This window comes from Neolamprologus multifasciatus, chromosome 9 (assembly GCF_963576455.1).
Source record: "Neolamprologus multifasciatus chromosome 9, fNeoMul1.2, whole genome shotgun sequence".
Classification (NCBI taxonomy): domain Eukaryota; kingdom Metazoa; phylum Chordata; class Actinopteri; order Cichliformes; family Cichlidae; genus Neolamprologus; species Neolamprologus multifasciatus.
In genome coordinates this window covers 16,691,730-16,707,178 of record NC_140447.1, presented here as the reverse complement: position 1 = coordinate 16,707,178, position 15,449 = coordinate 16,691,730, and the positions used below count along the sequence as shown (strand labels likewise).

Genomic DNA, 15,449 nt, shown 5'->3' with positions numbered 1-15,449 from the left:
GTTGCTGCTGTATACCCGCGTGCCTTTTTGCTACTGTACACGCCGTCACTTCGTAAAGAGCCAAATTTGACTTGCTTTTTAAAAGGCGTGTGAAGCTGGGTGGCACCGGTACCCCATTAAATGTATGCGAATGCAGACACAGGGGGGAAAAAAAGAAGCAACCTAACTTTACCACTGCGACTATTTGAAGCAGCATTGAGGGACAGCCAACATGAAATCTTACATGATGTACTGACTGTTGGGATTATTTTGTTCACTTGTTGAAACACCGGATGATCTATAACTCACTACAAAAAGGGCAGGTGGTGAGTGGCTGAGTTCATCCCACAGCAGGTGACAAACAAACAGGCCGGGGCACAAACGCACCGCACACATTGCGCTTTCTTTGTTCTCTAGCCAAATGATGGTCGTCTTATCTGATCTCTCTATGCCCAAACAGACACGTGTTACTTGAAATCCCATTTATATGGTATGGACACACATACAGCATTCTCACACATGCACACACACATTTGGAAGAAATGATAGTGTGAGTGAGATGGCGGGCTGCTATATCAGTGTTGGGACGAGTATATATTCCTGGCTGGTGCTGATAAGCCAACTGATGCCTTGCCTTATTTAGGCAGTGTTCTCTGCTGACACACTAGCAGAGAAGCACACGCTGCATGTACTCGGACTGTATGTGTTTGTCCAGCAGTTTATGTGAGCTGGAGTATGTATGTGAGGCATTCCTGTGGGGCGATAGTTAGGCTCCCAGTATGAATGCATATAGACAGAAGTGTGTGTGTGTGTGTGTTTGAGAGAGAGATATACATGGACAGAGGGTGAGATGTTACATGGATACCTGTGCAAATGTATATCTACTGTATCTGCTATGTATTTGATCAAAAATATGTAGTACACTGATTTTAGTCTGTCATTCTAAATAGCATGCTCTAGTTTCAACTCCTTTGCTTAAAGGTAGAATATGTAAGGCCTAAAAAATATGAACTAAACTGATCAACTCAAAAAGAAAAGCAGCTGTCTTCCTCCCACTAGGAACCTAATTGGTGATTCTAAATCGGCTGTAGGTGTGAATGGGTTATGAGTTGATTGCCAACCTGTAACAGAGTGGCGATCTGTCGAGGGTGTATCCTGTGTTTCATGCTATGACAGCTGGGATAGGCTCCAAGTAGAAGAAAATATTGAGAAAGTGTAACATCCAGGATTCTTAAGGTTGTACAGATTACTCTGTCCACGTACTGCAGAAATGATAGAAGTCTAAAGGGCAAAAAAATAAAAGTAGCATCACTTAGAATTAGGGCTGAGCGATATGAGGAAAATCTAATATCAGTTTTTTTTCCTGGCTATATAAAAATACCACGATATGATTAAATAACCTCCAAAACCAAATGTTATTTGGTTTTGGAGGCCTAAAATTGCCTAAATTACTACTGGTATACTCTACTGGTATAATCAACCATTCAATTTTTTTTTTTCCATTTTGCAATGGATGCCTTTTCAGCCGGTGGAATAAATTTGTGCGACTGCTACCTTTTGCAGCAATAGATTTACAACATGTTTTGCAAATTGGCGCATTTTGTTCGACATCATTCATGTGAAATCCAAACAAGTCTCATTCCCTCGCTCATCTGAAACTCCCGCTGGCGCCATGTGTTTCCCTATCTGGTGGTATAAACACGCATGCTCAGCTCAGGGCGCCAGGTAGAAAATTTTTACCGTTGGGAGCAAGGGAGGGGTTAACGATGCATTTGCAGCATGTGGGAGGAAAAAAACTCACAGTGAATAAAAAAAAAACTCACAGTGAATAACGTGCAGACAGCTTAATACTGCAATGGCAATTTATACTCAGTGGTTACGATAAATCTATTTTAACCATCGTACGTGAAAAACTCACCATACATCGAGTATATTCGATGTATCGCCAACCGCTACTTGGAATCCGGACCAGCTGGTGGCTGTTTATTGCGAAACAATAGCAACTACTGGAGTAAGACATGCTACATAATGCACCTTTAACAAATCAATTATCTCTGTCTCTCACATCTCTTTACAAACTAAGCAAGTTTAACAAATAATCCACAGAGTATTATACACAGTGATCCCGAAGCATTTTAAATATGTTGAATCAATGATAGTAATTATAGCTAGTTTTTATATTATACCAAGTCCTATTACTATTACTGACTACAGTTATAATGATCTCAGATGGTATCAAAGCTGGGAGACAATGAACTACCATACAGATGCAGTCTATTTCTTGGCCACCAGGGGACTGACCTTGTGGTTGTAAAAAGACTTCTTCTAAAAATCCCATTGCGCACTGAAAACGACAAAGGTACAAGAGTGAGGACATAATTACTGAAGGAAATAACGCATAACGCACTGCAAATCCAAGCTTCTCCCAGCAGGAGAAATATACAAGGAGGCAATGAGTGATGTCATGGTGGCTACATCCATCTTTTTTACTGTATATACACTAGATTATATATATAGTATATATAACACTAGATTAATCAGACTCTCCACAGCGTGTCCTTGTCCCATCTTCCTCCCCTCAACCCAAACCGAAAGTAGCAGATGTCTGCTCCTCCCTGACCCTGGTTCTACTGGAGGTTTCTTCCTGTTAAAAATTAGTTTTTCCTTCCCAATGTCACCAAAGCGTTTGCTCATAAGGGCTCATACGATTGTTGAGGTTTTCTCTGTTTTATTTGTATTACTGTAGATTAATTACCTTAAAATATAAAGCACCTTGAGGACACTGTTGTTGTGATTTTGCGCCATATAAGTAAAATTGAATTGAACTGAATCCAACAGTATCCATTAAATTATTGGTTCTGATGATCGACTGCACCCACGGAAAGAAAAAATATATACATCCAAAGATCTGCTGCCAGCAATCTCAGAGCTGGGTCACCCATAAATCCAATACCAATTCAGACTCATGTCTATTAAATTTCATGAAAAACTATAGATGCATTTGAGAGCACTATGGACACTATAAACACCCTGTCAGAAGTGAAACTGTAATGTGGAAAACAGTTTTGCTCACCAGTGTGAAGGAAAAAACAGACATAAAAATATCATCTGTACATACAGTACAAGGTGTTGGTTAACCTTTTACTGGAGCCTGCAGAGCAAACAGTGCAATTGAACATAACACACAAAGTAGGTCTCTATGAATGCACTGTGTTTTTGCTCGTATTTCTCATTCTTAGCATTACAGAGGCAGTAAGCCAAATTAAACTAATATGCAAGCATTATTGAATTTCTGTGCTTAGCAGCTTTTGTAAGGTCAATTTAACATCTCTGCTTTTATTAGATAGCCTGCAGAGTAACAGTTTAGCCAGGGATGTATAATCAGGGTGGACTGCTCTGTGGATATACTGACAAACTGCTGAGTTCCCAAACTGCTGATCTGTAACAAAAAAACAAATTATGGGAGAAGCACCATGACTCGGTAAACTCTTCAGTGGCACATAGAGTCACTTATCTCAGTTCACAGGCCTGATACAACCACACCACACCACTCAAACAAACACACACACACACGTATGCATGGACACACTGAAAGAGCTGTGTGTGTACAGAAGGTCACTTTACACAGATAAGGGCAAATGACAACTGTGAATGAGAGACACAGAACTCCACTCCACTCTACCACATCGCACTAGCTCTCTATCGACTGGCTGATCACAAGCATGAGGTCATTGGCTCCACCCCAGAGGCTGATGGGATAGCTCTTCTGTACAGTAATCCACAGGGGAGAAGCCAGTGTGTCCTCTCTATGCCCTTTTTATTATACTCTCCCTTCATTTCTGTCCACTCCAGACTCTTCAGAAACCTCTTGCTCAGCAAATGTGCTGCACTTCCGATTTCATTCAATCAACGTCTATCCCCGGCTTTCTCGTTTCCATCCATTTCACTCCCTGTATCCTCTACGAACCCATCTCCCCCCCATTCCCTGTGGATCCGCTGGGTACACTCCACATTCAAAGACAGAGAATCATGTGACTGGAAGTGGATCGATACGAGTGCATCTTTTGCCCGGCACTGTACTGTATAACGATACTTACATAACCTGCTTGCAACAGTGACAGTCTGCCATTCTGGCTCTTTATAACACAACTGCACTTTTAAAAAGAAAGAGAAAAAAAATCCAGATTCCAACCAGGCCGCAGAGGAACCTGCTTTGAGATTTCCAGCTGCACATGAAGTAGTGGCACATGGCATCCAGTAATTTGATCGCTTACTTCAGGGGACCTCGTTGACTGCCGTAAACGCTTTGCATATGCTCGGATGCTTTTGCTCTTGTTGCTTTATTGCTATGAATTAGGTCATGTGCTTCCTTGTGTAAATTGTTGCTCTAATGCGCAACCAGACAGGAGCTCAGATGGCTCATTCTTATCAAAACATTATCCTTTTTTTATCTTTTCACTGTAGGTTAAGCCCAGTCTTATTGGCTGTCACTTACATAGATGGAAGTCCCAGATTAACAAATATCCACAGTTTCAAAATAAAGTATGTTCAATCCAACTAATGTACTCTGCATGTTATATCCTTGAAAACAGCACAATAAAGCAACTTCCCTTCCTGCTCGCAGGAGATGATCTATTGTATTGGAAAAAAACAATAGCTGCTCATAGAATGCAATATTCAGAGCACTGTGGTGCTCTGAATGACTGGGTTCACATTTGAGTAGCAATGCTCAGTCTACCTTTAACCTTAAGATTGAATTTTTTCCTGGTTAAAAAACAAGCTTTTGATGATTATTCATTTAGTCCACAAAATGTTGAAATAATGAATATGTTTGTAAATCATCAAGGCAATGGTGACAGTTTAATACTGTATAGTTGTAGAGCAGCCCAACATGTTAAAAACATATCTTTATCCAGATTAATTGTCAGGCTTTAATCGTGGCCGTGTTCCTGTGTCGTTTAGTCAGTCTCTACTTTTATGTGAGGTCATGTTGGTCTTCACAGAGAGAGGATGTCACTGATGGGGTCATCTCGCACAAAAGCCAAATGCAACTGGAGTTCAAACCTTTTATTTGTAAGGGATAGCCAATCAGGAAGTCCTTTTGTAAGACAAGGCTCAGTAAAAGGTAAAAACAATAATTAATGATTTAATAAACACAGTGCTACGAAGAGCTTTTTCTCAAAATACACACATTAAAGCGAAGCATGGATATCCCACTACACAGCTCATGCAAGCGCTAGTATGAGCCATAGCCACAGCTATAAAAATGAGTTTTCACTAGACACATAAAATGAACCACTGATTTAGTTAACTGATGAGCTGAGGAAGGCTGCTGCTACAACGTCAAATGTGTGGCTGCTTCTGGTTTTAAAATAGGAGTGTAGAACAGTTAAAAAAATGCTTGATTAGATGATTGATTAGACCGACGGCTGGAATAACGTCTTGGCAATTCTGTTATAGCACTGGAAAGGAATTGCACGGGTTTTGCATGATTTCTAAAATATTAACATGAACACCTGTGGATTTCACTGGAAGGCAGTGAATGGAAGCAAGGAAATGAGAGGCTAGCTCAGAAACTCAGAAAACTGAGCAGGATGACTAGCTTGGTGAAAAAAGATCATTTCCAGGGCTGAAGTCCAATCTGATACCACTGATGTTGTAGACAAAGAAATGTAGGAATTTGTGTATCGTCAGAGGACGTGGCTGGGAATCCAGACTGAGCAGGATTAACGAATCTGGGAGTGTTTATTAATGTTAGTTAAGTCAAAGAAATAATGTATTCTTATATGATTTAAGAGATGACTGAAGGTAGTTAACAAAGGTTTCAGTCCAAGAATAAAAATGTGAAGCTCAGGAGCATAATAAGCTCATGTTAATTAAATAAGAAGGAAGATCTGATTCTGCAACCAAAACGAGATGAGCTTTTGTTTTCTCTGATCAGTAGCTTTGAACACCAATCTGCTAGACGCTGGAGCACAGCAGTAGCTGTGGAAACGACCCGGTAAAAGCAAAAGAGTCTCGTTGGTGTAGGAGGCAAGACAAAAAAAGAGGGAGGGGAGATAGAAACAAAAAGCCAAACACGAGTAAACCTCAACACAAGCTGTGGGAGTCAAGCAACCTTCAGGTGAAATTAGTTTTAATAGATTAGTAAGTTAAAAAATGCTTATTAGCCCAATGCCAACAGGTGTTTTAAACTGGAAAGCAATCCCTGTGGAGGGGTTCTAGCCCATGAAATCCAATGGAAATGTTCATGGATAAACAGGAGTAATAGGTTATCTAATATTTTACTTTATATCCAAATAAAAATTTCATTCCCCACACCCTCTACTGCTACTTTGTAGTTAGCGTATTTATAAAACATGGGCATTTTAAAGTTATTTAATCACCTAAAACATAAAATCTGCAAAATTGTGAAGCTGTGCCCAGCAGGAAAAAAACACTCACAACTAAACTGACTGGTACATCAAGGTAAAAGTCAAATGATGGTTCATTATGCTGTGAACTAAGAAACACACATGTGCTTTTAAGTTTTTAAAATGCTTGTTGATGTGTTTTCAGGGATGCAAATTCATGCACACGACTTGAAAAGGGGTTCGGTGGTGGGGAAGAGTGGGGGAGGGAGAAATCAAAACATGGTTGATTGCAGAGAGACCTTTTCACAGCTTGTACACATCCCCTCAGTCTTCAGTCTAATAATTCCCTGATGCAATGAAACCAGAGGATGTCAAAGCGATGCCGCATACCCTGAACTGTGTCCCAGTAGGAGGGAGGCTTTAAATGAAAAGGTCACATCTCATCCACCTGTTAAAGAGCAGATGCCACATCAGAGCAATGCTTGGCAGCGGGAGCAGGTATTGGTACTGGGCGCACAAGATGAGCTTGGCATAGGAGCAGGTATGGCTATAAAGCTCACGCACATGAACTCACAGACACTCGGCTACAACGCAAATACACACACACGCACAAAGACACGCGTGCAAGATGCCTGACCCCTCTCCCTAGGAATGAAAGACACGGGCAGAGAATAGAAACAGAACCTTTTCCAGGGATGATCACACTGGCAACACAAAAGCCTCGACTGTTGATGTTGCATAAAGGTCGGAGCTGTTGTCATGGGACTTCACTTATACAAGACTGAACCTTCAATCAGACCAGGAGATATTTGTCAAACAGGACACTGCTGTGACTCCTCAGTGGTGAAAATAAATGCCTGAGGATTTTCATCCTGTGTGGGCTCTTTTTTTTTTTGTATTTACACAGTATACACCCACAGGTACATGCAGGAGCATGAATGAACACACACCCACACATAAACACAGTACCTGGATGCTGCTATTTCCACTTTACTCCTCGCAATGGCTGCAGCCCTCTGTGCCCCCTCCACAGCCCGATCTACCTTCTCTTTGGTTTTGGGGTTCTTAAGAGGAATCAACTGCTTTCTTATTCCACGCACCAGCACATTATTTTTGTACTTCCCTTCTTCTTTGGTGCCGTCTGGGAAAACCGTGCACCCGTAACCATGGCGCTTATTGTTAAGCCATTCTCCTTCATATTTCATCCCGTTGGATCTCTCTGATACACCAAATCCATTGCGCTTGTCATTCTTCCACTCGCCCATGTACGTCTCAGTTGTGGTGGCGTCCACATGGTCCTCCTGAGGTAGGTCCTCATCTGGCAGCTCGCCATCACCGATGGATATGGTTGAGTTGGCATCGCTTGAACTGATGCGGCTCATGGTGGCGTCACTTCTTGCAGAGCTGCGCTTGCTGGAGATTGAGGTCCGAGAGTCAGACTTGCGCAACTGTCGCAGGCTGCCAAAGAGCGAGCCGCGGCGGAACAGGCCCTTCTTCTTGCCGGTGACAACTTCGCTGTCCGAGTGGAAGTTGAGGACGAAGCCACCGCGGCTGCCCGTTGGAGTGTCTGCCGGGGAGGAGAGGTCCTGGAGCACTGCACCATTGCTCTGCTCAGAGCGCAGGGAGGCCATAGACGTACGGAGTGGAGAACGGATGACAGTGGCCATGCCATAGGGAACACTCTGACGCACACCATAGCCGTGTCGCATACCACCCATCCATTGGCCTTGATAAGTTCCTGAGTAAGAGGAAGGTATAGATCAATGAGTAAACACTTAGTCTCCATCGCTACTTCGAGCCTATAATTCTTCATGACTTTGTAAACTAATATTAACTATAAGATAATGCTTTAAGCTGAGGTGACCTTGTGATTGGTAAGTTGTGACTGGTCAATAGGGCACAAGTATAGCAACAACATGCACAGTACTGTGTGCATTTACTATAAATATCCCTAAATTTGATTAGAGCATTATGTTGTCATCTTCAAAGTTTACTCCATGTGCAATGTGTTTTCAGCTAATGCTTCAGTTTACCTATATTTAATTTGCTAACCAAGCTGGCTAACTAACACTAGCATTAGATGATAACCTCCACAAACCAGTGGGGTGACAACAAGCTGGTTATGTCCATTTTTTATTGCTTGCAATAAAACCGATGATAATCTGTGATTATATACATGCCTGAAAAGCTCATTTCGTTTTACAACAACTTTAAAGCCAAAGCAGGGTAAAAATTTTAATAGGCTACTCATGGTCAGAAGAAAGCTCCTCTGTGCTCCTCATGCACACCCTGCGTGTTGTTGACCAGTAACTTTCTATATCAGCAACAAGACCTTGAAGCCTTGCTTTGTTGGTGCAAGAGCATGTCAGCTAATGAAATGTTTTTTCTCCTTCCACTCAGATATGGGACTGTGAGCATAGCTAACCCAATCACAGAGATTTGATTAAGGTACAGATACTAAAGATCGCTTGGGATGAATGTGAATCATTTTGCAAGGGGCCTATTTTCAGGCAGCCACTAACTCCCCCACTGACAGTAGGCACATTCACCACCATCCGTTTGTCTGTGACGACAGGGAATTGCTATGAGTCACATAATGAGGAGAATACTTCATTAATCCCATTTGGTGCTGCTGAGCCCAATGAGCAGGTTGTCGGCCTACCCTACTGTTGCTTCTTCAAAGTGTCATATTACAATCCTGAGCCTAATAATAAGAAAGGCTTGTTAATCCAGTGCCTGAATCTCATTCACCAATGCAATGAAATAAGCCATAACGGTCAGATTCTAACAGAAAATGATATACTAGTCAGGGGAGGAATTTAGATGGATAAACAGGGTGAGATTAACAGGCTGGCTCTGTGCTGCAGTTCAATTTGGTGACCCTGCAGATCAAGTTATCAGGATGTTGTGGAGTCAGACAGCCAGATGTTCTGTAGATCCTCTAGGATCAGCTGATTCCCAAAGCCCAGCCCTCTGTAACATCATATGTGAGGCATTTATTCTGCACCATAAGGCCTCCATTAGGGGAGGATGATGCTCACAAATCACCCAAAGACTTGCTTGTTTTATAACAGGAGAGGCCTGAACAACAGGCAAGCGCTTCCTGCGATCTTGTCTCCCTCATCAGACACAGGTCCTTACATAAACGCAATCTGTGAACACACCAATGATTAGTGAGATCAAAACTCTGACTGACCTCTCATTTTCACCAAGTACAAGTCCTGTGTGGGACTTAGCTCTTTCCACTACAGATGTGCAAGTTCTTTAGTCTAGACACATGAAGAATAACTTTAAATGCTACCAAAAATGAGCACCTTCTGAGCTTTATACACATTACACTTCATTTAAAACGGGAGCATGTGCACCCTTCAGGACATGTGTTTCTATAGTTAAGGTTCAAAGGGAGAAAATGACAGTGAAGCAAGTGATTTGAGTTTGAGTCTTTAATTGACTTTAAATGGACAGATTTGCTTTCCAAACTCCTTCTCCGGGAGGCATGTTTCCAGTGAGGAGCAGTCACCCCCTCCCACTGTCATATGAGGAGCAACCGGTAGTTGCCAAAAGAGATGTCCCTTGGAATAAAATAGGGACCGTGATCTTAAACGGTATTCAAAAAGTTAACGTTACCACCGGGGTAAAGAGTCAGTTGTGCTGGGTAAACGACGAGATGACTGACCACGATGCGCAGTGCGCAATCTCAGCTTATACTCAGCTCATATCAGATGGAGATTCACGCGCTGGTGTGTTACAGTGAGCCTTCCTCAGTTTGAGTCTGAGCATCCTACACACGAGCTACATAACACATTACCACTCACCGCCGTTAAAGCGACACGCACGCTAAGCAAGCGATGTGCCATATCTATTAAAACCTGGTGCCTTACCGCCATCTCCATATGTTTCGATCCCATATCCATCCTGTAGACCGTTGCTCCAGGTCCCGTCGTATCTAGCAGGTGTGTTGTGGCTTTGCCGGACGCCGTACCGACCCTTAAAACCATGACTCCACTCTCCTCGATAGATCCACTTTCCTTTATTCTCCACACCCAGCCCATGACGCTTCCCCTGGGACCAGTAACCCTTGTAGGTATTCCCGCTGGGCCAGGTGTACACGCCAACTATTTCAAAGCCGTGCGACCAGGACCCGGCGTACTCGCCTTGGCCCTTGGGTCCGGTGCAGATCCCATGTCCGTGGGCTTTGCCATCCTCCCACCCCCCGCAGTATGTGCCACCATCGTCGAAGTCAAACCTTCCGCCCGTCATTCAGATATAGACTGGAAATAAAGCAGATGGTGCGCTGCTGCAGACTCAGGATTCTCCAGGACCTGGGCTGGAGGATCCAGGACCGGTGGTGTGATGAAAGGATGAGCCAACAAGATGATGACTACAAGAGCAAAAAATAGGAAGGTGAGGATGGTGGACTGGCGCTTCCAGACACTGACATGTAATACAAAAGGCATGCGTAACGGTAAGTGTAAAGGTATGAATGGTGGGCGTCATTTACCGGAGGCGCACGCTGGACTCTCCGTTGTGTGTTGCTCGTCTCCCCCCTCTCACCCACTGATCAAAGGAGGGAGAGAGAGAGAGATGTACCGAGCCCCTGTTGAAGAAAGGCGCTGGGCCAATCGCAACGTCACGCCACAGGGACCTCCCACTCTCCTCCTCTCCCCCCTCTCCGCAAAGCGCCCGAACGCCTCAACTTCGCCAAAATAACGCGCCACTGCCAAACTTTACATTTGAAAGACCCGCCTCGCTTTACACAGACTAAATTCCTCAATTATCACTTCCCATAATGCCCCCATTACAAAAATATAAGCTTGGCCACATATGATTCAATCCTCACCCATATTACATAATATAATTATATGGCCTATTTTGTGAGGCGATGGTCTGATGCTGTTTTAGACATTCATTCTTTAACACACCCATCACTTTTCTCTTGTATCCTGGATTAGGTAGCCATATACTTTGATTTTCAAAATTAAATATTAATATTATTATACTTATTATATTATTAAAAAAGATCAATCATACGCTGGGCATACATTTCAGGCAACAACTCCTGATTTCATAAGTATTAAAAAATCAATTCTAATAAAAAATGATTCAATGTATTATGTAGAATATAAAAGAAACCATAGTTTAATTTAACTGCGTTTAATGAGTAAGAACCAGTATCGCTTTATATTATAGCATTGACTTAAAAAAACAAAACAAAGCACACACATCAGTTTTTGTATCAGGCTGATAATATTCAGACTCGAGTGCACCAGTAGCAGCCACAGTGTTAGATAACAGCGACCTCTGCTGTACCAGCGTATTCATTGCACTGCCTCAGATGAGGAAGGGTGGCCTGTGACGTAGTAAAGGATTGAACTGTGCACTTTAAAGGGTGTTATTTGTTGTCTGACTTTGTTAATTATTATACTTGGGATTTTAAATTTAGTACCATAGTTGTAGGTTTTTTTTCTATTAATTAAAAGAAACCCTTAGTAAAATATTTCCACTATGCTAGTCTCAACAACAAGGACCAAGAACATGAACTAGCAGGGAGGGGGGTAAGGGTGCAAGAGAGCGCAGGTATACAAAAAGAAGGAAAAGCGCAGGTTTCACATGAATACCAACACGTGAATGCGAGCATGTAATTAAAAATAATTACTTTTATTCATAAATACATAAAACAATAATTTCGCGTTACACTCCGAGCCAGAGGGGGGAGTACTTTGTCGACCGCAACGCCTCCTCCTACAACAGTAACGGATAAAATGGCGTCCGAAAGCGGCTCTGAATCTCAAGATGAGAAAGCAGCTCTTATAAACCCGGACTCAGAGCAAGATGTTCATCAGGAGTGCGACACAGTCGCAAAACAGCGCGAATCCAAACTGACGCTATATCACTGGACGCAGTCGTTCAACTCTCAGAAGGTGAGTGTCATTAGCCTTTCAGCACCACAGTTCAGTGGACAGCTCCCCATAACAGGGTTAATTACGACACTGTAGGACTGCAAAAACAGCCCTGCTGCTGTAGGTGGTTTAGGCTTTGTATAAACCCGTTCCTCTTTGTTTTTTTTTTAAATAATTAAAACAGTTAGTAGCTTGACTGCCTTTCAGCTCTGTCACGTGTAACAGCAGCTCAGCAGCACATTTCAGTGTATAGACATGAGTTTTCCATCCTTCAGGGGGGATGGTGTTTCTCAGAAATACAGCAGGTTTTGAGACATGCTTATTTTCACTTCTCATTTCCATTACTTCTTAACAGAATCATAAGGAGGTTCAGCTTCTTCTCAATCCACCCACCTAACTATTCATGCACTTTTGCTGTAAAAAGTGTAAAAAAAATGCATCTCTAATGTTTAATTAAAGGCAGGTGCTGACTGGATAAACCAGAAGCCAATGATTTATTTGAAAATTGTGGGAGGAGAAAAGAGAGCAAGATTTTATTGACAGGGAAATAAAAACAAGCTTCCTCCACAGTCCCAGTCACAATAAGTTGTTGTTTTCCAGGTGCGTCTTGCCATAGCAGAGAAAAGTTTGCACTGTGAAGAGTACGACGTGAGCCTTCCTCTCAGCGAGCACAATGAGCCGTGGTTCATGCGTCTGAATCCAGGTGGCGAGGTTCCAGTCTTAGTTCACAACGACAATGTCATCTGTGACCCAACGCAGATCATGGACTACCTGGAGCAGAACTTCAATGATGGTGAGATTGATGCAGATGTAGCTGCTAGTCCCTAGAGGAGCTGCAGCCCAAAGCTCTCATTTATGACACCAAAACTAAAATATTATATCAAGCTTCAGCTTCTTAGAACCTTAAAAGGGTTCATTTCATTGTATTATCTGTCTGCTTTTATGCATTTCCTTGTATCACACATTTGTTGATTTTTCAATAATTTCATTGTTTTTTTTTTCTAAATTTTTATTTTCCCTTGGTGTGCACTGATCCATAATAGCTAAGGGTCTGCATCAAATCACCTTAGAAGGAAAGGAGATCTGGTAAGCATGAAGTCATTTAAGGAGATACCCAAATGTTTTTAAATCCTCAGGGATGAAAGTGAACATAAAGGCTTTGTTGTCATCATGTCTTCTCCCTAACCCAAGTCAGTAGTGTATAAACCCATAAAAAAAACCCCATAAGAAACAAAAATATTAAATTCAAAAACTTGATGCTTTTCCATGACTTGTTTGTCTCCAGAGGGCACTCCGAGGCTGGTCCCAGAAGAGGGCAGTACCTACTACCTAAGAGTGCAGCACTACAGAGAGCTGCTGGACTCACTACCCATGGATGCCTACACCCATGGCTGCCTACTCCACCCTGAAATCACTGTGGACTCCCATATACCAGCATATGCTGCCACATGTGTACGAAGTAAGATGATCTGAGCTTCATAGCTGTACAATTTTCAACTGAATATCAAAGAGACTGTACACTATACCCTTAGTTATCCTAAATCAATTTCTGCCTTCTGAATCATTGTACTTAAAATCAGATAAAAGCTAAAAATATATATTTTGTAACTTTACATTGATGTGCAATGTAACCTTTCTTATGATTTAGATTAAAACCTCTCATTCGCACATGTTGATACTGGCATTTCTTATGTCACTGTAAAACTCTGTAACAGTGGGATTAATTTTGTGCCTCATCGTGTCTAATATTTTTCTTATTACTATTTTTTTGTGGTGACAGCACAGATCGGAAGCACACAGTCAGAGCTGATGAAACTGGCAGAGCAGAACCCAGAGCTCAAAGACGCTTATATAGCAAAACAAAAGCGCCTGAAAGTAAGTTACTCTAATTACCAGAGAGCCAAATGTCTTTATCAAGTGTCCAAATGAGCCTTGGCTATAGAGACACACTGTCCACAGCATGTTTTTGTTAAGTAATTTACTACAAATTATGTAAGAGTCACTCAGAAGTACACTGAGTAGTGAGATTTCAGACACCTACTAATCCTCTGTAATTTAGTGAGTGTCATTATGCCATCTGGTCTTGCATTGCAAGAAGTGTACAACTTTATTTTTGTTCCATTGTGCAATTTTTAATAAAACTTTAGTTAACACATATGGAATAAATCTGGATATTTATAATTGAGCTATTCATATATATTAGAGTCATTTCTTATATTTTGTAATTTGGTAATATATTGTGTTATTTAATTTAGTTTAGCCTGTCACGGTTCTTATTGTTTTGGAGCAACTGTAACCACATAATTTTCTTAGGGGTTAATAAAGTATTCGGATTCTGAAATATCTATCTATCTATCTATCTATCTATCTATCTATCTATCTATCTATCTATCTATCTATCTATCTATCTATCTATATGTATAACAGAAGCTAACTAATAAGCTAAAGAAGTGGTAGCTAGCTAGCTAGCGTTAGCAATACTGCTGTTAGTAGACTCCTAATGTAAATATGTGAAATGTAAATGTAAATTGTAAAAACTTTTTCCTGATTCTCTGAATATTTTGATGATGTTATTTACTGTAAATGATGATAATAATGACTAATTATTTTTTATAGCCAGTCATGTTATTGACCTTCTGCCAGTTAACCTGATTAGTTAAATATCACTTTAACTAATGTTAACTAAATATAATATATCGTTGACTAAATATTAAATATTTAGTCAACGATAGTTACAGTTCTAATTTATTCTGTTTTTATTTAACGTTTACAGCATCCCAGCTGACTTGGAGTTGTACCAAAATGAAGCCATTACAATCATTCTGTGCTGTAGCGGCCTATCTGATCATTTTAGTCACTTTCTGTACGTCCACTTAAAGTAAATATACGCTATGTGTTTATATTTTCTGTAGTCCAAGTTATTTGACCATGACAACATGAAGTACCTGAAGAAGCTTCTTGATGAACTGGAAAGCGTGATGGATCAGGTTGAGACAGAGCTACAGAGAAGGGTGGAAGAAACACCAGGTAGCCACAGCTGTTTGTCACATAGCAGATACTGTATTAATCAGTCAAAATTTGAGAGCTGTAGCTTTTTAAATAACATGTAGGATGCTTTTCTTATCTTCTTGTATTTTCTTCTCCTTCCTCTTCCACTTGCAGAAGAAGGCAGCCAGCCCTGGTTGTGTGGTGACTTCTTCAGCTTGGCTGACGTCTC

General features: G+C 41.4%; 2 protein-coding genes across 2 annotated transcripts in view; one reads left to right on the top strand and one right to left on the bottom strand.

Annotated features, from left to right (window-relative positions):
* Positions 1-11,149, bottom strand: part of jph1a (junctophilin 1a) — a 35,310-nt gene extending 24,161 nt beyond the window's left edge. The window contains exons 1-3 of the mRNA XM_085172079.1: positions 10,834-11,149; positions 10,214-10,713; positions 7,302-8,070 (exon numbers count right to left, since the gene is read on the bottom strand). Of these exons, the coding sequence (XP_085028205.1) occupies positions 7,302-8,070; positions 10,214-10,592 (1,148 nt within the window). The 5' untranslated portion in view covers positions 10,593-10,713; positions 10,834-11,149. The remainder of the gene's footprint in view (positions 1-7,301; positions 8,071-10,213; positions 10,714-10,833) is intronic.
* A 727-nt stretch (positions 11,150-11,876) lies between these two features.
* gdap1 (ganglioside induced differentiation associated protein 1) overlaps positions 11,877-15,449 on the top strand; it is a 5,167-nt gene continuing 1,594 nt past the window's right edge. Inside the window, exons 1-6 of the mRNA XM_085172081.1 lie at positions 11,877-12,253; positions 12,833-13,025; positions 13,518-13,691; positions 14,013-14,107; positions 15,145-15,259; positions 15,395-15,449. The exon at positions 15,395-15,449 is cut by the window's right edge and continues 1,594 nt beyond it. Of these exons, the coding sequence (XP_085028207.1) occupies positions 12,095-12,253; positions 12,833-13,025; positions 13,518-13,691; positions 14,013-14,107; positions 15,145-15,259; positions 15,395-15,449 (791 nt within the window). The 5' untranslated portion in view covers positions 11,877-12,094. The remainder of the gene's footprint in view (positions 12,254-12,832; positions 13,026-13,517; positions 13,692-14,012; positions 14,108-15,144; positions 15,260-15,394) is intronic.